The following is a 22622-nucleotide window of genomic DNA, read 5'->3' on the forward strand; positions in this document are numbered from 1 at the left end:
GGGTACCGGTAACGGCCTTGACTTGGGGTAGTCAGGACATGTTATTCTTACCAGGTTAGATTAGGATAAGTTATAGGCAGACTAGATGGGTTTCCACGCATTGTCGATTGTCCAATATGCGAGCTGCGTGGTCACGTGTTAGATGCAAGCCAACAAACCGCCACAGCGTGCAACGTTTGTTCAGCGCTGCTCTGCTGGCTGCTGGCACAGTCGGCACGTGCATAAGGATATAGCTACGTACAGCGGTTGCTGACAATCGAAACCACGCGGAAAGCGCTAAACAACGCAAGTGCACCGACGATAAAGCGCTGTCCTTTGTCTCCCCCCCCCCCCCCCCCCCTTCTTAGCGCTGTTTTCATTTCCAGTTTTACCGTGTAATCCACGTCAACGCTCTCTTTCAATCCCCTTCAATGTCCCTTGCGTGTCTCGGCAGCTTAAGAAAAAAGCTTTTGACGGTTGAGTCTCCTAATTCAAGCGTTGTAAACGTGTTCTTTCTTACGGTATCTTTAGCTGGCTGTTGCGGATCGAGCTGTACAGACCGCTGTGACACGCGACTTCTTTGGCTGGGTGAAACGGAGCGCTCGAAATGTGTTTGGCTGATTCCATCCGTGCCATCGGATCTGTTCGAGAGAACTTAGAGACGTTCCGACCGTCTCGTCGCAGTGTCTCCGAGGTCTCCTCGAGCTCCAAACACGTGACACCCGCCACCACTTCCGTTTGCTGAAAGGTGAAGCCGAAATTCGGCATTTTTTTTTTTTTTTTTTTTTTGCTCTGGTCTGCGTTGCAGTCACGTAATTGCGGAAGTTCCACACGGATCCGATTCTGTCGTCCTAGGTGTGCTTGGCTGAGGTGCTCTGCCTCTGTCGGAGAGCGGCACCAGCTCGGGCGCCTCCGCGCCAGAGCATTGGAGCGACTATGCAAACGAAGGTGCCAAAAGTAATTTGCCAAGGCATACACGCACGAGATCATGTAGTGTGAGCAAAAATGGTAAACGCGGCTGCAATGCACTTCCACTCCACGTGAAAGCTGCGGAAGTGCGGAGCAGTGATGCGCCGGTGTTTTCCTTGTCTTTAGTATTGTTTTATCCTGTGATTATCTTGTGTCGACGCTCTCGACAGCTGGCGAGCAGCTTGTGTTTGGACCTTACCGATGTTCGGATTCGCTTGCCTGCACTGCCGAGCAACTTCAGCTTCTCGGGCGCGCACCGCTTATCAGCCCTGCGTCAGCGCTGTCTTTCAAGGGCGAGCGCCCGCTGTCGCTCCAAGCGTGTTTGCTGCTCGGCGTCCATGGCGGGAAATAGCGTCCCGGAGCGCGGGAACGTCTTTTCTAGGCGCGCTCTTCCTCTCCCGTCAGATGTCGCGCACTGATTGGACGCTGGATTGGCGGCGGGGTGAGCGGAGTCCTTCCCCTTGTAGGGTGGTGGCTCTTGCACTGCGCCGGTATCAGCCGGGCGTGTTAGAAGCGATTTTAACGAATTTCTGTAAATAATTCGATTATTTTATGAGTATTTCTGTATTATATATTATTCTGAATCCGGTTAGCTTAATTTTATGCGGTTTCGCGCTGGTATTAGGATGTTTTGACCGTATTTTGCGCTTGTGTTTTCTGAGCCTGACGACATGACACATTAGACATTGACAGCCCGGGCCCCTAAAGTGCTCCACACTTAAAACGCTATACGCACAACGTAAAATATCAAGGGGCGCCAGCTGAGAAACCGCAGCAACGCAAGTGAGTTATTGTGGTTCTTGAAGCGTTGCATTAAACCAAACCTCACCACATCGAACATGTCTAAACGTAACCTAACGTAACATAATTGTAATTGTCCGGTATTGTTTTTGTGTTACGCCAAAAAACTTTGCAATGGGCCTTGCCGTTGTCTGTATGAAAAGCAAAAAAAAAAAAACTAGTCGCTGCTTGCTTTTTTCCAGCTGGTGCTATTATTCCAACGAGCATGTAGGAGAACATGTTGAAGTACACAATCTCGTACGCACAGAAATATCATTAACCAGCTTACAACGGCTAACCGTTTATCTCGCGCCGTGAGATAAAAGTGAAATTTCTTTTTTTTTTCTTGCAAACCTAGCTGAATGTGATGCGTTGCTGTTAGCCATGCTCATCCAAACACACCTATGTTCTAATATTTGTTACATGGTGGACATGTTACCCTGCATCTTGACAGTCTGTACGGCATACATTAGATATAAGGATGATACTCAGCAACGTACAACAGCAATTTCGCTCTTGGTGTAGCCTCGCAAGATAAGCTGTCTGCCATCCGATGCGGTTGTCTACTGTTCGCGGCTGGCCGACGACCAGCCATGCGCGGGCAGCTCAAGGTGCTCTTTCGCCGCGATGTGCTCATTTGAAAGCTTTCCTCGGCGAACACAAGGTAGGTCTCCGCGTGACACTTGTTTCATGCTGTCATAGATTTTTTTTTAGCATTCGCAATAACTCCTACTATGCAAGTAAGCCTCCAGATAACTTTCCGCACTGGTTTGTTGTCGAAGTTATGTATAAACCTACAATACGACCACGTTACAACAATGCACTTGAGACAGGGCAGATTGTTTACTACCGTGGAAGATTAGCGATAAGGTAGTAACTCCGAAGGCAATACGTAGAGTGAAAAAGATTAATTTAAGCGCGCACGAACATGTTTATCAGCACACTTGGTGCTTCAGGTTTAGAATTTACGTTTAGAATGGCTCTAAACCTGTGTTCTACTCTAAGGCGAGTTACTCCACAGAAATAAGTTTGCAAAACTAGCCCAATCGTTTAAATCATAAACGTAAGGCAAGGAATGTTGAAAGCATGATGTTACAATGAGAAAGCTACTTGTAGACTTTTTCTGAATGAGCCAGCTCTGCAACTACGCAGCAATGCGAGTCAAAAGCAATAGTTTGCGATGGTAGGTAGTACAAAGGATCAAGAGAACTCCACCGCAAGCTTGAGAGGCGCATTGGTAATTTGCATGCGAAGTTCGATTTTGAGCCGCTTATTTCTTTGAGAGCGTATTTTGTCAGTGAAAGGCTCGATCAGGCTTGATATATTGACTATCACTGGTTGTGTGATCTACCCTATCTCTTTTCTTATTTTGCTTGCCCTATTATTCTTAGGAAGTGTCGTCCATACCGACAAGTGCCTTTCTCTAGGCGACGCTGGCACTGTCCGCAGCCGGTATTTCGACAACTCTACGCAAGTGTGACTGTCCCTTTACGTGGTTCATCATTGATCAGAATTTCGGGCCAAAATTAACACGTATTCTACAATGAGGGTTTACCGTTATATTTATCGTAGTACCACCCAACCGTGACTGGCAGGGCGAATGGATGACTCTCCATGATGATTGGGTAAAATGCAAATGCAAAACACGTAACGCAAAGTCGCGATGACGATAGTCTACAAGGACAACGCTTGCCCTACTGGCCCCTTTCACTGTCCTGCATATTACATTTGCGTAGCACCAGAGCACCGACGCCTGTTCCTGTGACTGATTTACACACTGCGCAAATGCGATCGCAGGACGCAGACGAATTTCTGGCTGACGGAGCCGCACTCTCAGAGTACGGAGCAGCGGACGGTTTTTACACGCACCGAGCTCCGTGTGATCGCCCTGGTGGTGATGAAGACAATCATGGTGGTCATGTTCAGCCGCAGCCACCAAAGGTTGCCGCAGCGGCTACGAGGGTGCGCCAGCGCGGCCGAGCGCTCGACGCCTCGGTCCGCGCAACTGTGCAACACTACCTCGAGTCGCAGGTTGCCGCAGCGGCTACGAGGGTGCGCCAACGCGGCCGAGCGCTCGACGCCTCGGGCCGCGCAACTGTGCAACACTACCTCGAGTCGCAGGTTGCCGCAGCGGCTACGAGGGTGCACCAACGCGGCCGAGCGCTCGACGCCTCGGTCCGCGCAACTGTGCAACACTACCTCGAGTCGCAGGTTGCCGCAGCGGCTACGAGGGTGCGCCAGCGCGGCCGAGCGCTCGACGCCTCGGTCCGCGCAACTGTGCAACACTACCTCGAGTCGCAGGTTGCCGCAGCGGCTACGAGGGTGCGCCAACGCGGCCGAGCGCTCGACGCCTCGGGCCGCGCAACTGTGCAACACTACCACGAGTCGCAGGTTGCCGCAGCGGCTACGAGGGTGCACCAACGCGGCCGAGCGCTCGACGCCTCGGGCCGCGCAACTGTGCAACACTACCTCGAGTCGCAGGTTGCCGCAGCGGCTACGAGGGTGCGCCAGCGCGGCCGAGCGCTCGACGCCTCGGTCCGCGCAACTGTGCAACACTACCTCGAGTCGCAGGTTGCCGCAGCGGCTACGAGGGTGCGCCAGCGCGGCCGAGCGCTCGACGCCTCGGGCCGCGCAACTGTGCAACACTACCACGAGTCGCAGGTTGCCGCAGCGGCTACGAGGGTGCACCAACGCGGCCGAGCGCTCGACGCCTCGGGCCGCGCAACTGTGCAACACTACCTCGAGTCGCAGGTTGCCGCAGCGGCTACGAGGGTGCGCCAGCGCGGCCGAGCGCTCGACGCCTCGGTCCGCGCAACTGTGCAACACTACCACGAGTCGCAGGTTGCCGCAGCGGCTACGAGGGTGCGCCAGCGCGGCCGAGCGATCGACGCCTCGGGCCGCGCAACTGTGCAACACTACCTCGAGTCGCAGGTTGCCGCAGCGGCTACGAGGGTGCGCCAACGCGGCCGAGCGCTCGACGCCTCGGGCCGCGCAACTGTGCAACACTACCTCGAGTCGCAGGTTGCCGCAGCGGCTACGAGGGTGCGCCAACGCGGCCGAGCGCTCGACGCCTCGGGCCGCGCAACTGTGCAACACTACCACGAGTCGCAGGTTGCCGCAGCGGCTACGAGGGTGCGCCAGCGCGGCCGAGCGATCGACGCCTCGGGCCGCGCAACTGTGCAACACTACCTCGAGTCGCAGGTTGCCGCAGCGGCTACGAGGGTGCGCCAACGCGGCCGAGCGCTCGACGCCTCGGGCCGCGCAACTGTGCAACACTACCTCGAGTCGCAGGTTGCCGCAGCGGCTACGAGGGTGCGCCAGCGCGGCCGAGCGCTCGACGCCTCGGGCCGCGCAACTGTGCAACACTACCTCGGCTACGAGGGGTGCGCCAGCGCGGCCGAGCGCTCGACGCCTCGGGCCGCGCAACTGTGCAAACACTACCTCGAGTCGCAGGTTGCCGCAACACTACCGCGGCTACGAGGGTGCAGGTTGCCGCAGCGGCTACGAGGGTGCGCCAGCGCGGGCCGAGCGCTCGACGCCTCGGACCGCGCAACTGTGCAACACTACCTCGACGTCGCAGGTTGCCGCAGCGGCTACGAGGGTGCGCCAACGCGGCCGAGCGCTCGACGCCTCGGGCCGCGCGCAACTGTGCAACACTACCACGAGTCGAGTCGCAGGTTGCCGCAGCGGCTACGAGGGTGCGCCAACGCGGCCGAGCGATCGACGCCTCGGGCCGCGCAACTGTGCAACACTACCTCGACGAGTTGCGCAGGGCTACGAGGGTGCGCCAACGCGGCCGAGCGCTCGACGCCTCGGGCCGCGCAACTGTGCAACACTACCTCGAGTCGCAGGTTGCCGCAGCGGCTACGAGGGTGCGCCAGCGCGGCCGAGCGATCGACGCCTCGGGCCGCGCAACTGTGCAACACTACCTCGAGTCGCAGGTTGCCGCAGCGGCTACGAGGGTGCGCCAACGCGGCCGAGCGCTCGACGCCTCGGGCCGCGCAACTGTGCAACACTACCTCGAGTCGCAGGTTGCCGCAGCGGCTACGAGGGTGCGCCAACGCGGCCGAGCGCTCGACGCCTCGGGCCGCGCAACTGTGCAACACTACCACGAGTCGCAGGTTGCCGCAGCGGCTACGAGGGTGCGCCAACGCGGCCGAGCGCTCGACGCCTCGGGCCGCGCAACTGTGCAACACTACCTCGAGTCGCAGGTTGCCGCAGCGGCTACGAGGGTGCGCCAACGCGGCCGAGCGCTCGACGCCTCGGACCGCGCAACTGTGCAACACTACCTCGAGTCGCAGGTTGCCGCAGCGGCTACGAGGGTGCGCCAACGCGGCCGAGCGCTCGACGCCTCGGGCCGCGCAACTGTGCAACACTACCACGAGTCGCAGGTTGCCGCAGCGGCTACGAGGGTGCGCCAGCGCGGCCGAGCGATCGACGCCTCGGACCGCGCAACTGTGCAACACTACCACGAGTCGCAGGTTGCCGCAGCGGCTACGAGGGTGCGCCAGCGCGGCCGAGCGATCGACGCCTCGGGCCGCGCAACTGTGCAACACTACCTCGAGTCGCAGGTTCCCGCAGCGGCTACGAGGGTGCGCCAACGCGGCCGAGCGCTCGACGCCTCGGGCCGCGCAACTGTGCAACACTACCTCGAGTCGCAGGTTGCCGCAGCGGCTACGAGGGTGCGCCAACGCGGCCGAGCGCTCGACGCCTCGGGCCGCGCAACTGTGCAACACTACCACGAGTCGCAGGTTGCCGCAGCGGCTACGAGGGTGCGCCAGCGCGGCCGAGCGATCGACGCCTCGGGCCGCGCAACTGTGCAACACTACCTCGAGTCGCAGGTTGCCGCAGCGGCTACGAGGGTGCGCCAACGCGGCCGAGCGCTCGACGCCTCGGGCCGCGCAACTGTGCAACACTACCTCGAGTCGCAGGTTGCCGCAGCGGCTACGAGGGTGCGCCAGCGCGGCCGAGCGCTCGACGCCTCGGGCCGCGCAACTGTGCAACACTACCTCGAGTCGCAGGTTGCCGCAGCGGCTACGAGGGTGCGCCAACGCGGCCGAGCGCTCGACGCCTCGGGCCGCGCAACTGTGCAACACTACCTCGAGTCGCAGGTTGCCGCAGCGGCTACGAGGGTGCGCCAGCGCGGCCGAGCGCTCGACGCCTCGGTCGCGCAGCTGTACCACACTACCTCATGTCGCGGGTATGCCGCAGCGGCTACGAGGGGGTACCCATGCGGCCAAGCGCTTTATGCCTCGGTCTACGCAACTTTACCATACTGCCTCACGTTACCTGGCTGCAACGCTACCCAAGGCGAGTGTATTATTGGTTAACCTCCAGCTGCTCAAGGCAGCTTCCATATTTTTATCTCGGAGACATAAATGGTGTCTTGTTCTTGTCGTTTGAGAGTAACCTGACAACCTTACAATGCCATGTACGTATTATTGCGTTCAGCGAGGGAATTGGATAATAAGCAGACAGTGGCGCACCGACGGGGGGGGGGGGGGGGGGGGGGATTCGGGGGTTGGAACCCCCCCCCCCCCCTGAGGCCGCTTAACCCCCCCTTTTGTTTAACCCCTTTTCTTTCCTTACGCATTTGAGTACTGCAATTAAGATGTAAGACGCGCAATCGTCTGCACACTCGCAAAAAGCGCATTTTTCGACTATTTCGCGTGAAGAAATCCAAATTAGTGCTGTTTAGATGGTATCGGCAAACTGTCAACCCCCCCCTGGCAGAGATCCTGGGTGCGCGACTGTAAGCAGACTGTTATCGTTATCGTAGACGTGACTGCGCACGCTACAACCGTATTTGTCTAGTAATAAAACGAAGTCGCTGGGTCCCGTATCATTTCGAATTTCCTGTGCACTGTGAAACAACCATTGTAAGAAACATTTAAAAAATTCGTCGGCCCTTCCACTCCGTGAAGATGGACCACCACAACAAATGGAGGGTATACGTGCCCGTTCACGACGCTGAACGGAGGCCGTTACATTTACATTCATTACGTTACAGAATTCCCAAAATGTGTCTTGCCTCTTACACCTTTAAAAACCTTGAAATCGAGGTTGTTGCGCATTCAGATATACACGTACAGATGCATTCTCTGCACGGGAATTTGCGTGAACATACACTCCTAGCTAGTGTATTTCATGCCACCCATGTATGTAACCTCAGTTACATTATGATTAAATTTCAAATGTTCTTTTCTAAAATTTTTTATCGCATGGAACATATACGGCTTTACACATTATTCTGTTAAACTACTAGCAGAGGTGAATACTATATGGGCAAGAAAATGCGAAACCGAAGAGGACTATTAGTAAAATGATATGTCTCCTTAGCATAGATCTGAACATCTAGCACGAGTTGAAGAGAGATACCCTTTCACATTAATGAGTTCATTCGCATTCCAGTCATCTTCATCCCGGACTCTTAAAGCGCCTTCACATCGGCAAATTATTGAGATCGCGCGACCAAGTTTGTCGCATAACGGCGGTCCCCCATAGTAGCTTTGGTCGAAAAGCTATTGATTTTGTAAAGGTCACGCTCACTGACCGACCCTTAAGTTCCGCGAATTGAATCGCAAAGCTGCTCAACCAATGATCTGCGCGGTAGCAGGACGTCGGAATATGCTGATGGTTATATTACGGTGCCATGCTTGTGCGAGCGCACGCGAACGGCAACAGACGCAGTACTGTTCGGTGTGGCGAATGGTAGGTATCGCTCGCCGCGAGTAGATTCTCTATCGCCAGTGGCCAGTGTGAATCCCACATCAGAGGGATGCGTTTCAAAAACTTAACAGGAACGCAGTGCATTCGACAGCACACTGTTGCGTTTGCGCACCGCTTATCAGCCGGCGCCCAAGTCTGGCTCATCTGTTCCGGACGATAATCTGTTTCGCGCATATGCGCTGATATGTTTTCCCTCGCGCTTTGATCTCGGCGTTCCTTTATAAATGACTGCGGATCACGCCGCGGGGGCTTCTTTTGTACACCTACTTTCGGCAAGCATGCCGCATTAAAAGTACGTTCTTCCTTCTCCCGGCGTCTTCTTCTCCCGGCTTGGAACCCAACTCGGCCAAACGTAACAACACTCAGACGCATCGCTTTTCCTAAACTTTGTGCTGTGGAGACGTGAAAGCACTACTTGTTCGCTTCCCTTTCGCAATCACTAAACGTGCCCTAAAGTGAGCAAACAAGAACGATACTACCCGATTCCTCTTAGCCCTTTTCGGTCCAATAGTTGTCATCGTAAGGCCTTACTATAAATTTTCGACACTATCAAAAAATACCAATACTCATCTTGGGAATCTGAGCATCGGCATATCTTATTTTAAACTTGCTCATTTTTTACCGCAGATAAGCATGGTTCTGCCAGATATTTCCCAAAGGCCCATGCATCGCATCAGGCCTAGATTAGGCTTCTAGAAGTTAGCATGCTGCCTAAACATGTAACTTGCTTTAGTGGTACAAAGATGGCCTTCGAATATGTTGTGTCCATAATTTGCTTCATTGGAATTACGAATAGTTTAGAGAACAGTGGCGGTGCCGCCGACGTCCTCATTTGTTGGCTGTTCACAGAAAAAAATGCTTTCGCTATGTTGGCAAAAAGCTCAATTTTTGCTTGTAATTTCACACTCAGATGCTCTTAAAGTAAATTTCTCACTTCATGTCATGAAATTGGGACGAGACAGGGCAAATTACTTGCAGGAAAATTGTTACTTCGCATGCAGATAATGTCTGCTTTGCGAGTCTGTACCCAAAAATAAAGTCCCTATATAAGAAAAGTACCGCCATCCTTTGATAAACGCCGCTTCTCTCTTTCCTGTCTCTCCGATTGTACGATGATATCGCGCGCTTTTCACTTCTTTATATTTTCTTTTTTTCGCCTCAGAGCCTTGTTGAAAGTCTTCTGCGCAGCCGCAGTCGCCGGCGGCGGCGGCGGCGCGCGCCCGGCCTGAAAGCTTCAACGTGGACTTTCTAAGTGCGCCACCGTCGACTTGTCTTTCGCAAGCAAAAAGTAAAGAAAAAAGCAAGCGCTTTAGGAGAGGAGGCGGCGGAGGAAAGGGTAGATGGCGGTACTTTTCTTATATAGGGACTTTACCCGAAAAGGCAGAGCAGTGCCATGTGACAGAGGCGATCTTCTTATATGGGGACTTTACCCGAAAAGGCAGAGCAGTGCCATCTGACAGAGGCGATCTTTAAAACATACGTTCGAACTAAAGAAACAAACGAAGGAGGTGGTGTGTCGTTACTTGCATTGTCTCCGATCGACAAAAGTGGCGTTTCAAATGTGAACTTTGTACGAGTTCCTTTAGTGCGCTGGTTTATTTATTTAAAGTAGGCTCATAATTGGACTAAGTTTTAATGTGTAATGTTTCCTAACACCTTTTGTGGCAGTATTGGATGGAACGGCGTAAGTTCCCGCGTGAACATAAAGCGAACGAAGCCATAATTTTATAAACTTAGTCATTGATTTTGCGCAGCAGAGCCTAAACTGACGAGGTCGCGTGCATGACATGTTCACTTCACGATGACCGGCGACGCCATTGCGCTGGATCGTGGCTGAGGGCCTAATGCACTCGCGGCCTTGGCCATCGTGAAATTTCTAGTTAACTTTATTTTAGAGGTCAAGAACCCTCGGCAAGAGCCCGTAAGCCAAGTTCCCGCTATGCTGGCGATATAATAACATCAAAGAGAATTTCACTGCATCAATTTGTTGTTGTCCAAATTATCGGGCAGTCCAAAAAGTCAACTTTGTCCATGTCCGCAAAAATCGATCGGGGACTTAAATGTGTTCATAGTCAGCCACCACTCGTTCAGTTATTTTTTTACGGCCATCTGTCAACAGCTGTAAGCCTCCCTCGTATAAGACCCGCACGCATTAAACAATCTGATAAAAATGTGCGGGACTTACACAAATAATTAGAATATATTCCCTTACATTAGTTTCCCCGTGTATAGCAATATTTACAAATAGTCACGGGTTTATTTCACTGTACCCAAATGTCAGAAAGCTTCGCGGGATATGGCAGCCGACTGTCAGGTCGCAAGTTCGATTCGTGACCGCATTAACGACATTCTGGCAGTGGTGGGATGCAAGAAATGCTCGTGTACAGTGCTTTGGGTGTACAATAAAGATTCGTAGATTCCACAGCTACCTTGGTTCTCCACAAGAAACGTAGAAAGTTACCTATCAAGAAAGGGGTCAGGTAAGGAGACACAATCTCTCCAATGCTATTCACTGCATGCTTAGAAGAAGTATTCAAGCTCTTAGACTGGCAAGGCTTAGGAGTGAGGATCAACGGCGAATATCTCAGCAACCTTCGATTTGCAGATGACATTGTCCTATTCAGCAACAATGGAGACGAATTACAACAAATGATTGAGGACCTTAATCGAGAAAGTGTAAGAATTGGGTTGAAGATGAATATGCAGAAGACAAAAATAATGTTCAATAGCCTGGTAAGAGAACAAGAATTCAGGATCGCCAGTCAGCCTCTAGAGTCTGTAAAGGAGTACGTTTATCTAGGTCAATTACTCACAGGGGACCCTGATCACGAGAAAGAAATTTACAGAAGAATAAAATTGGGTTGGAGTGCATACGGCAGGAATTACCAAATCCTGACCGGGAGCTTACCACTGTCGTTGAAAAGAAAAGTGTACAATCATTGCATTCTACCGGTGCTAACATATGGGGCAGAAACTTGGAGGTTAACGAAGAAGCTCGAGAACAAGTTAAGGACCATACAAAGAGCGATGGAACGAAAAATCGTAGGACTAACGTTAAGAGACAGGAAGAGAGCGGTGTGGATCAGAGAACAAACGGGGATAGCCGATATTCTAGTTGACATTAAGCGGAAGAAATGGAGCTGGGCAGGCCATGTAATGCGTAGGATGGATAAGCGGTGGACCATTAGGGTTACAGAATGGATACCAAGAGAAGGGAAGCGCAGTCGAGGTCGGCAGAAAACCAGATGGGATGATGAAGTTAGGAAATTTGCAGGCGCAAGTTGGAATACGCTAGCGCAAGACAGGGGTAATTGGAGATCGCAGGGAGAGGCCTTCGTCCTGCAGTGGACATAAAATATAGGCTGATGATGATGATGATGATGATGATGATGATGATGATGATGATGATGATGATGATGATTATGATGATGATGATGAGATGCTCCTATATATTTCATCCGGATCCCTCCTCTACAACACTCCTCTTAAACCTGGCGTTACTCTGAAACCACGGGAATGAATCGGCCGGTCAACCCTGCTCCCCCGTTGGGTCGAAGCACTGAAGGAGCACTCTCGCATTTGTGCAGGGTATACGGCGTCCTCCCTGTTGGTCGATGCGGGCGAGACGTCCACACTACCAGTCCCGGTTGGATACTGTGAACGCCGACAGCAAAGTGTAGAAGCTGGTGCACTGCCTGTTCAGCTTGACAGGTGTGCTGCCACCCTTAGTGCACATACTGCTGTCGGGTGCCCCCCCTACCGCGACCTTTGGACTGTGCCGGCCCGCAGCGCCGCCTCGTGGTGCGACCACTAGTAACGCTTAGATATTGCCGAACGTCGAAACAAAACTTGCGTTGGACTTGCAGTACTCGCTCGCAAAGTGTACTTAATTTTATTATTTTTCTAGGAGCTAGCTCTTGAGTGTGCAGAAGCAACATGCATGCGATATCATGAATTTATTTTTGACTGTTCTGTATACGTGAAAAGCGCTCCATGAATTGTATTGAAAAACAACAGTTGGCTTGAGTTTGTGGCTACCACCAAACACGAAAACATTTCGGATAATGACGTGCTAACTTGTAACTGCTTTTTACCACACCGAACCTGCGCATAACGAACATGGATATTACGAATAATTCAGGATATAACAAAATAAATTGTAAATTAAATGTTTTGCAAATATCATCGTATGTGCTTACAACGAATATCAGACGTAACGAAGGTACTTTTGGCATGCCTGCGACAGTTGCAATAACCTTCGGTGGTGATTTCGCAGAACGAAAGCGATTTGTGGCAGTAGTACTTCGCTCAATGTAGTACTTCGCCATTTTACTTGTCTGCCTTAACAAAAATGGTAGTTTTTATTAAAGGACGCGGACTGTATTAGCGATACGTCTGTTTATCTATTCCGAAAGGATCGAATTCCAACTGTTAGGCAAAATTCTGTGACATTTTTAAAATGACTACTGCATGCGCGCGCATGCGCAGGTGTTATATTCCTGCGATTTCGCTTTACGAATAAATAGTTGAAGTTCAGTGCTTGCTCTTTTCTTTCTTACTCCCTCCTACCAAGCCTTTATTTGCCCGTCGTGCTAATCTCTACCCGCTAGACTTGAGCCAACTAGGCCAGCAACATATTCTACTCCCTGTCCTGTACTTGAGCATCATCGGCCCAGTTGCGGAGGGCGGACAGGAAGTACTGTAGTAGAGCTTGGAGGAGGCTGCTTCTCCATTTAGTGGCGGGAATGTGCTTGACGTTTTTCGCAGACTACTTATATGCGCAACACGATAAGCAAGGAAAGAAATACGAAGATGCGGGGACACACGCAAAGTGATCGTTTATTGACGTAATCTTCGTTACACTGAGAGCCTGTAGTCAAGTACATCACTAGCAACACCTCAAGCTCCTCGTTGACAGGTTTACAACGCCAGGCCCAAGCGAGGACTGGGGCACCACCACGTTCTCTTGTTGTATTCTGCCAGCCATCGGTACTTCCACGCGCTTGTGTAGTGGACAAAGCAACGCTGCATTGCGGCCCGATTCTAAGGATGGTAGGGACAATAGCCGGTTAATTATTTAGGCTCAGACATGGGTTGTAATGACACGTGCAGCGCGGTTTTGGATCAACCCGAGAATGTCGATTAGGTATGCCTGGTGCGATGACCAAATTGGAGCAGCAAACTTGACTTCAGGTCGCACTAATGCCTGATACGCGAATTTTGGGTACATCGGATGGAACACGCGACAACCTATAGTTTCGGCCAATAATCACAGCAGCTTTCGCTGAATTGCACCCCATTTTGTGAAAAAAACCATAGCTTATTACACATCAAGTCTTCGTCTTAGTGACAACTTGATTGCTCCTACATGCTCGTGCCATCTGCACAGCAATCTCAAAGCAATAATACGGAAATATGCTGGAGGAGGCTTCGATGGTTAATAGAGTGTTTTAGCTGAGCGCTTGCTGTCCGCTCCGCTAAGACCGGCATATATGCCCAAATGCCACACAACCGCTTAGCGGGAACGCTATTGCGCTTGCCCACGACGCTCATACCGGCAGCGGAACGAATACCGCATCGCTCGCTCCGCTACAAAGCCTACGGAGAGGAGCGTGACAGCCTGTCTACTTGCCCTCTTCGTCGTTTTGCAGCCGAGTTGATAGCGCTTATGAAATGCGAAATCTACGCAGTTCCCTGCAGTATCTCAGAGCGTGAAATCGGAGCGGAGTGGAGCGTAAGCGGCGCTCTGCTAAAGCTGTCTAATATCTGCAGGTTGGGAGCACGCGTATTAGCATAATAAGAATGTCACCGAGCAGATAACCACAAAAAATACATAATTTGGAACAAATGAAGAAGCAAGTAAATAAAAGTGTATATGAAGCACACGATAAATTTCATCACCTCCGAAAAAACACAACAGGGTTAGATACTTCCGAAACCTGAGATCCCAAACGCGTCAAGCGGCGTTAAGCACTCTTTGCTGCCAACCACGCAGAGCAGCAAAAAGCGCTTCGTGCTCTCCTCTCGCGTCCTTCATCTCTTCTAGCTCAATGTCGAATGTCATCTTTCCGTCTCGAAGATAGCCGTCGTTTACGAGGGGATCTGACGCCATCCAGAACACGCGGTGAATATGCTTCAGCGAGTCGAGATTGCTCGCGCAGAAACACCGTCTGACAAAGGAATGCATGTAACGACCCTCCGTCGCGTTCGCCGCCAACACCTGCACGTTCAAGTTCAAGTTAAGAGGCACAAACCGAGACTCCTCCAGCAGCCCGTTGAACTGAATCTCCAGCGCGAGACAGGATGATCCGTTGTATGTACGGTTAGTGACGGCAATTGTGAAATACGTGTCCCTCGTGTGGAACAAAGTCAACTCGGCAAACGTTCTCTTCGTCTCCTCGCACTTAAAAATTTGCTCGGCGTTTTCTATGGTCAGGACGTACCTCATGTTCTTAAGTGCCTCGCTTAACCAAAGTGAAGTGGACAATGCACTGGTCAGGCGCAGATCTTCGTTGCCTGAAGCGAGGACAGAATGGCAATAAGCAATGACTGGGCTACGACCCTGGTGGGGTGCGTATTGCCGCAAATGTCCTAGGGCGCTGAGCGACAGGTTGGCGACGTGCTCCAACTTGCGAAGCATCAGCGCCTTCTCGGAGCGCGATGGTAGGGAGGACGACGCGCTAGTTTCGGGCGCCGAACTTCGCAGGCGTGACACTTCCGAGATGATGGAGCGCTTGATATCAACCATCTCGACCTTTAAGTTGTGCTCAGAAGCCCTGAGCTCGCTAGTGATCCGAGCCAGTCTGGCTTCCTGGCTCCTAGCGTGTTCGGTGAGCTCGTTCATCTGACTCTGAACAGCTGGCAGCAGATTGTCATGAAACAGGTCCTTCAAAAGCGCCTTCAAATCTTCCTGGGCGCTGCTCAAGTCCTGAAGTGTCAGTGCTGCAGGTTCCGAGGGCGAGTTCTCGGTGACCGCGGAAGAAGCGTCGGCACTGCATGCGGTCACGTGGTGCATTGGCAGGTCTTGGTGCAGGACTCGCTCGCCGCACCTTAAGCATTCCACGGTGTGGAATGTGCATACCATCTCGTAGTGCCGCAGCAGAGCTTCCATGGGGCCCGTGAACTCGCAGCCGTGTTCTTCGTTCCAGCAGTAAACCTTCATAGAAGAAAAACAAATGCAGTTCTTAATGTGACTGTTGGCCACCAGGCCATGAAAGCGTCCGTTGACAACCACATGGCAGACAGAGCTTCAAAGTACGAGCAGTCTGAGCTGGTCTAACTTTACACTATGAAATGTTACGAAATAAAAACACAACACGTAGAACCAGAAACAAAGTTCGAAACGGCATTCAAGTAACTGGTGTTCTATTTAGCGTTAACACAATTTTTTTTAATCGCCTGTGGCATTTAGCACGAATCGACTTATTGAGCAGGAATACTGGTAGAGCTATACATTACTGACGCTATAAATCAATGCGCAAAATTGGCTAATTAAAAAAATGATTAATTATATATCTGTTCTATTAATCACTTTAGCGGATATATTGCAATACACGACTTGAAGCCAGCGATTTCACAAGGCACATACACGGATTTTGAAACTAGCACCATTTTGAAGATAAGCGCAGTCAAACTTCAAGTAAAAATGAACGGTTATTCCAGTTACTATTTTAACAGAACGCCTTTTTTTATGTATTGACGCTCAAAATTTTCCGGAGGACAAATGCATTTCACCGACAAATTTGGGACGCATTCTTCGAAGCTGATGTAATTCTCAGAATTGGTTTGACGAGGACTTTAAAAGCCACCGGCTACAATTTGTAAATTCCAACACGTGGCACGACGTGGCTAATTAGCTAGCACTTGATTGTTTGACAAATATTCACTTTTTATTTTTTGTGCCAATAATGTCAGCCTCGGACAGTAATATAGCTCAAGAAATAGAATTGTGCTACAATATCACGGGTAATTTTTGAGATCTGTGAACAATAAAATAGAAACACCCATGTGCATCCTGAAGCTTCAGAAACACATACAATTTGGAAGTTCAGAATTACAAGGACAAGAAAGTCAAGGTATGAAAATACAGCACGCGTTAAAATCCCAAACCCTTCTACTACTACATCAGAATAAAGCAATGTAACTGCTATCACGGTGTCCATAAGAAACGAATATTCACATAGAGGGTGTTTGCTTAAAGCAGATGTTTATTTGAAATCTTATTTACAAAATATATTTTACAATATCTCATTCACGTCTTCTTGAAATGTATCAGCAGTAAAGTTCTGCATAGCTAACAATGGCAAGGAGTTCTTCATTTTTGTAGGTCTCGATAGAAGAGAATTACCATAAGCGTGTATGTGCGGCGCGAACCACATTAAAATGACGTGGAGTAATATTTCGTCGTTTGCTTCTGCTTTGCTGACGAACGAAGTGCGAAGCATTGTTAATGTTCAAGTAGTGTTTGAAAAGTAAGAGTGAGAAATTTAGCGCAGCAATACTTGACGCCCTATCAGTAATCAAAGTAATGCTTGAAAATCTACAAATTTAGAAGGTGTAGACTTTTAGTATTCTGTGCATGAATCGAAGTGATTTTTCTGCGGCTGTTTCGATTATTGTTATATCAGTTAGCCAACCAAGATTTTGTTAACGATTGGTATCCCTGGGTGCTCAGGTAAATTGACTGATGAAAGTGCCACGGCCCCTGGATTACAAAAAAAAAAAAAGGTGCGGCCCATTGCGTGGCGCCGAAACGGCGTCTCGTGCCTAGTTCTCCTCGCGCTCGCTCTGGCGCCACTGCTCGGGTACAGCCGTTCATGGAGAAGCATTCCCACAGCCGCGTTTGTACGCGTGACAGTGACTCTAATCAGGCCGTAAATAACGCGTTTTATACTTGCACATTACAGATTGAATATTGAAGTCGTTATTAGAAGTGCCGATTACCCCACATATGTGAAAGGTCTGCCCTAGGAGTGCCAATCTTTTGTAGAGTGAGCCTTAATGCCCTCCATGAAGGCTGCCCGCTCGACTCACCTGAAATGAAAAAGTGTTCTATTACGAATAATCGGGAGTGGAATTGTGCTCTATTACGAATAATCGGGAGTGGAATTACGTGTTTCTTCAAGACCGACTTCAAGACGATGGATCGCGTTTATTTACAAGATGATGAATGCGAAGGTATCGCTCAGCGAAAACAGTCCTCGATGCCGCACCCGACCCAGCCCAGCTTCGTTCTTCTCTTCAACCGAACTCCCCTCGCACGTTTCAATATTCTCTGTCCGCTGGCAGTGGCACGGCCGCTAGGTAGGTATAGGTAGTAAAATTTATTGAGGTCCGGAAGAATCTTCACCCCGTTTTCATAGGGGCAACGCGGGCCGCTCCCGCGTTGGGACGGGAAGGCCAAGCCTCACCGCCACATCGTGGGCCTTCTGGACAGCCCGGAGTTGATCAATCCATTCGTGGCTCTTTTTACATAAAAAAAGGTACGGCCTGCTGCGTCGCGTCGCCGCCAGTGTGCGAGCGCGTCTCGGCTGAGTTGACAGTTGTGGCCGCTGTTGTTCCTGAGCTCCAAAAAAAAAGTTTCCTGGGCTGCGCGTTCTTTTTGTGCATGTACGGTGGATAACCGGGAAGCACAGTCGGGACCGCGTGCAGTCGGAAGCAAGAGCCTAATGTTCGTGTTATTTTTATAGCCATTCTCAGTAAAATGTAATGAACATACCAGCGACCTGTCGCTGGGCTCTCACTCACTTCCTTTCCCTGACGGCCCTTGGCGAGAAATATTCTTCAGCCACGCTTACCGAGGCTGTAGATCGCAGGGGAATTCGTGGTACTTCACAGTAGCGTCTCTTCTCGCGTTCGAGTTGCACAGCGGCACACAGCAGCTTCGCGCGATCACACCGCTAGAAAAAACCGTCTGCCACACACGCTCACACCAGAGAACCGTACTCAAGCACAAGAAACACGAGGCAAGCTGCTCACACACACGATCACACAAAAAAGCACTCGAGAATGCGCACGAAAAAGCACATCAGCACGCACAAATACTGAGGCAACCACATTGTAGCACGAACCAGCGTCTGCCTTGCGTACCGTAGCAGTGGCGCCCTCACCAAAAACAGCGGCCGCAACTGTCAACTTAGCCGAGACGCGCTCGCCCATTGACGGCGACGCGACGCAGCAGGCCGCACCTTCTTCTTTTTTTTAATAATCCAGCGGCCGTGGTGAAGGTTACGCCTTATATGCAGAACATCTCACAAAACCTCAAGGAGGTCGTTAAGAGGCATTATATTACTGGGGTGTTCTCAGCGCCGAAGTGTCGTCGAAGCTCTGTCCTCGGATTGGCGACAACACCAAGCGACGTTGCCAAAAGAGGCATGAATGTCCTTTCGTGAAGTGCTCTTCAGGAGCTGTTTATCCTATTCTGATGACGTGTTGGAAAGATTACATTGACCAGGCAGATATGAATGTGTAAACGACTGACTCATGCTCCAAAAGGCAGGAAGAAATACAAGTATGTACATTTCGTCGCCGGAGCGTGGATGCAAGGTCTGGTTTATCGAGCCCAGGATTTTAGGCAGGCTTGGAAGTAAGACAACTCGGGTGCCTTTGAAAGTTTTTTTTTATTATTACCAAGCACTTCATTATCTGTATAAGCGAGACGTCAGCTACGACGTACAAGACTTAGTTTTTTAGTGCTTCTTATGTGACACGCGTGGTCGTTCTTGCTGATATGACTTCGCGGTGTCATATGAAGAAGTGGCGTGACACATGTGCTCGAACGATCTGATAAATCGGCGGTGTCTCTTTTAATGCACACTTCGCGGATCCCGTTCATCATGGTGCGTTCCTTGTGTCTGCGCTCTACATAGCTATTTCGTATTGCTCTCAAGTTTGACGTTGAAAGACACCGAAGAGGAACTTAAAGTAAATTAGTAAATTACAGTTCAGCCATAGCAAATCTCACACTTTTAGCATTACGTGTGCAGGTATGCAGTCGTGCAACTAATGGCAGTGAAGTACAGTTCAAAGGAGAAACCGAAACCGTTATTTTTTTCTACTCACCTTCAAGCTGCTAGCTTTCCTGGCAGGAAAGTCAACACCATGACATTCCGCTTGCTCGAATGGCTCTTGATCTAAGGGGCACAGTCCACCACCGCCTTGGGAAATAGCTGCGTGGCAGGGTTGGCACAGAATATGCGAGCACGGCAGCACTAGCGTTCGCTTCGGAATCATGTGGCAGAGGCAGCAAACACGTGAACTGGGCACCACGTCGACAAACCGCGTCGGTCGCCAGTTGACGCCTGCGACGACGTGGTCGCGAAAACGGTGCACCCGCCTTTGTTCGGGGTCCGGCATGGTGATCCTGCGCTCGCACGAGAGCGGAGAGGCTTTTGTGCCTTTATCACGTGCTGTAATCCTGCTATTTTATGGTATATTCGACTGGTCGTATCGGAGCGCTCTCGCGAGCGGCGTTGTCTTCGGCTGGTGGAAAGAGGGTGCGTGCCTTGCGTTCGGCTGGTTCTTTACAATCGCTCTCCTCCCGCGTCGAGCGCTCTGAGGCGCTCCGAGCCGTGTCGCGGACTGTCGTCGGAGCAATCGCAGAGATTGAGAGAGTTTCCGGTCTCGCATTTCCGGTCTCACTAGTCCTACTTTGCAGTCTAACCACTTTGCAGCAGTTCAATTATTCACACAGAGGTTTGGTGTAGTACTTAACAAAAACTTACCGTCCGCAATCATTGTCGCAAAAAGAATCTGCCGAGTTAATTTATGGCGACGGTGGTCTGGATTCCGGCGTCAGACCAAACGCTCGCATCCGCGCGTCTGCCATTTTGCTTGGAAGCGTCGGCGGCGTTGGCTAGGCTTCGACACGGCTTCAACTCGAAACTAGATTTTTGCTGTAGTCACGCGACTTCAGCCGCCGCGTCCTGAGATAGGCTGGTTGGCGCCTCTGTTGCATTGTTGTAGTAAACTAGAAGTGCCTATGTACCTGATGCTTGAGCGGACGCAGGAATTATGTTTCGCATTGTCATTTCCTCCTCCGAGTGTGAGTCGCACGTTCGAATTGCGCGCTTGTCCCCTGCCTCAGAGTTCGAGGCACGCCGGATCTGCCAGACTCTGATTTGGAGGATGGAGGCGACCAGTCAAAGATAGCATTAGTCTCTCAAACTTTCCGACGTGCCACAGGCTGATTGATTTCTTATCGCCGCACTCTGGTGTTTCAAAAAAATTTTATCATGGCGTCGGGTGACGTAGCAACAAGTACAGACATGTCTGTGCTCTTTATCTTTTATCATAGAGAAACATATTGGTAAAGAGCGGACACTCCCGTAGGGCACTGCCGCCGGCGCCGCGAGTGGCTGGTCAGGCCGCTATACTTGTGTGCCGAAATTTTGGACGCGTGGTTTAGCTCATTCTTGGTTTCGGTTTAGTTAGCAATGCTTTCGACTCTGGTTTACCTTCGCCAGTTAAAATGTTCAACTACGTCGTCTATAGTGGACCGGAAGAGCTTTAATATTTTATTTCTAAGGATGCCGTACAGACAGACGTAATAAACTCGTCGATCGCAACCTTTTCAGTAGAGAAACAGCCAAGCTTCTCGAAGAACCTAAGCTAGCCGCGAAACGTCTTGAAAACTTCTCGGAACGGCTACAAACGGCTAAAGACGTCTTGGCCTATGCGAAGACGTTAAACAGGTGTTCTTGGAAACATTATGTAGCAGGAAGTACGGTTAATCAAATATACTATTGTATTTCAGCTGTGTTATAGCAGCCCATCTCTGACGTCACCGGGATATACTTTGGTGAACGTCTTGAGAGCGTCTAACTCGAGAACTTTTTTTAGATGTTTTGGCGGAACCCGCCGTGGTTGCTCAGTGGCTATGGTGTTGGGCTGCTGAGCACGAGGTCGCGGGATCGAATCCCGGCCACGGCGGCCGCATTTCGATGGGGGCGAAATGCGAAAACACCCGTGTACTTAGATTTAGGTGCACGTTAAAGAAACCCCAGTGGTCTAAATTCCGGAGTCCCCCACTACGGCGTGCCTCATAATCAGAACTGGTTTTGGCACGTAAAACCCCATATATTATGTTTTGGCGGAAAATGTGCGCCATGCTTGGGAGTGCGCGTGAAAGTGAAAGAGAATTAAAATGCGCTTGCCCGACGCGCAACGTTGCATTCCGTGCGACTTTAACAAGCCTTATGAAATACGTTAACGTCGCATCATATAGACTGTAGCGGCTTTTCCACTTTGGGTGAACAAGCAGAAAAAGCCGGCGGGGTTTTCTTACTCCTTTCCGGTCTTATCAACTCGATCGCCGTATTGACAACGTGTTTGCCACGGGCCAGCAAAGATCACCCGTGCCACGGCGCGTTGCACGATACGGGCGAGTGTAAAAAACAGTCAAAGTTTAGGAAAAAGAAAAAGAAAACGGCCCCGGACGCACACGTGCGCGCCCGTTCAGCGTCCTTATCAGAGCCGTGCCTTCCTTCCATTTGCGTGAACAAGCGGCGAAGAAGCCGGAATTGCGATAGCGGCTATCGTCACCGACATATCTGGCCGCGCGCCGCCGCGGCCCGTCGCGCCGTCGCAAATTTCCTATGCAGCTATTTTACTCTCAGAGAACCACAAGGCCTGCTGGCTTCCATTGTTTTTTGTCTAGTTAAGTCGCGTGGTTGCAAGCCAGAGCCTGAATGTATGCTTATTCGGTCGCTTTGTTCATGTGCGTGCACAATATCTGCATTGTTTCCATACTTTTGGCGTTGAGTATTTGTATGCTGCTACAATTTGGTTTATCTTGCTGTAGGGCATATGTTCCGAAAAAAGGTGGAACAGATGCCAAAAGATGTTTGTTTCGCACAGTTTCGTGCACGCCTAATTAATCTGAAGGTAAACCTGTAGGAGCATGCAAGGCTTGACTCTTCTGTTTAGTGGCTTCTGTTGATTTCTATGCACCTCTTTTGTGTACTTATTTCTTATTTGGCACCATGTGGCTGCCTGTTTGCCATTTCTGTTAGTCATGGTAAGTCAGAGCTTAACTAATTGTATTACTGTTGAAAATGCTTGCTGTTTACTGACAACTGTGGTGTTGATATATAGTTACATGATTTTTGTTTCGGGGATCTTTTTGTCCTAAAGAGGACACACTAATAATAGTTTGCACCCAATTA

The 22622-nt window shown here is 50.7% G+C and overlaps 3 protein-coding genes across 3 annotated transcripts in view; 1 reads left to right on the forward strand and 2 right to left on the reverse strand.

The window, feature by feature from the left end:
• Nucleotides 1-22622, forward strand: part of LOC125940981 (uncharacterized) — a 508491-nt gene that overhangs the window by 104451 nt on the left and 381418 nt on the right. The window lies entirely within an intron of this gene.
• LOC119431200 (E3 ubiquitin-protein ligase PDZRN3) lies at nucleotides 13286-20273 on the reverse strand. The gene is made up of 2 exons (XM_037698671.2): nucleotides 19519-20273; nucleotides 13286-15613 (listed from the first exon to the last, which is right to left on the reverse strand). The coding sequence occupies exons 1-2, from the start codon at nucleotides 19810-19812 to the stop codon at nucleotides 14414-14416; spliced, it is 1494 nt and encodes a 497-aa protein (XP_037554599.1). The 5' UTR covers nucleotides 19813-20273; the 3' UTR covers nucleotides 13286-14413.
• Nucleotides 13286-22622, reverse strand: part of LOC119431215 (uncharacterized) — a 635270-nt gene continuing 625933 nt past the window's right edge. The window contains exon 3 of the mRNA XM_049657804.1: nucleotides 13286-14396. The gene's annotated coding sequence lies outside the window, so the exon portion shown is untranslated. The remainder of the gene's footprint in view (nucleotides 14397-22622) is intronic.

Source organism: Dermacentor silvarum, chromosome 10, assembly GCF_013339745.2.
Source record: "Dermacentor silvarum isolate Dsil-2018 chromosome 10, BIME_Dsil_1.4, whole genome shotgun sequence".
NCBI classification, from domain to species: domain Eukaryota; kingdom Metazoa; phylum Arthropoda; class Arachnida; order Ixodida; family Ixodidae; genus Dermacentor; species Dermacentor silvarum.

Excerpts from the sequence above, each read along its gene's own strand:
- LOC119431200 (XM_037698671.2), bottom strand. The coding sequence starts at position 19,812 with ATGCCGGACCCCGAACAAAGGCGGGTGCACCGTTTTCGCGACCACGTC. Across the intron at positions 15,614-19,518 it reads GGAAAGCTAGCAGCTTGAAG|GTTTACTGCTGGAACGAAGA; the intron begins GTGAGTAGAAAA and ends TCTTCTATGAAG.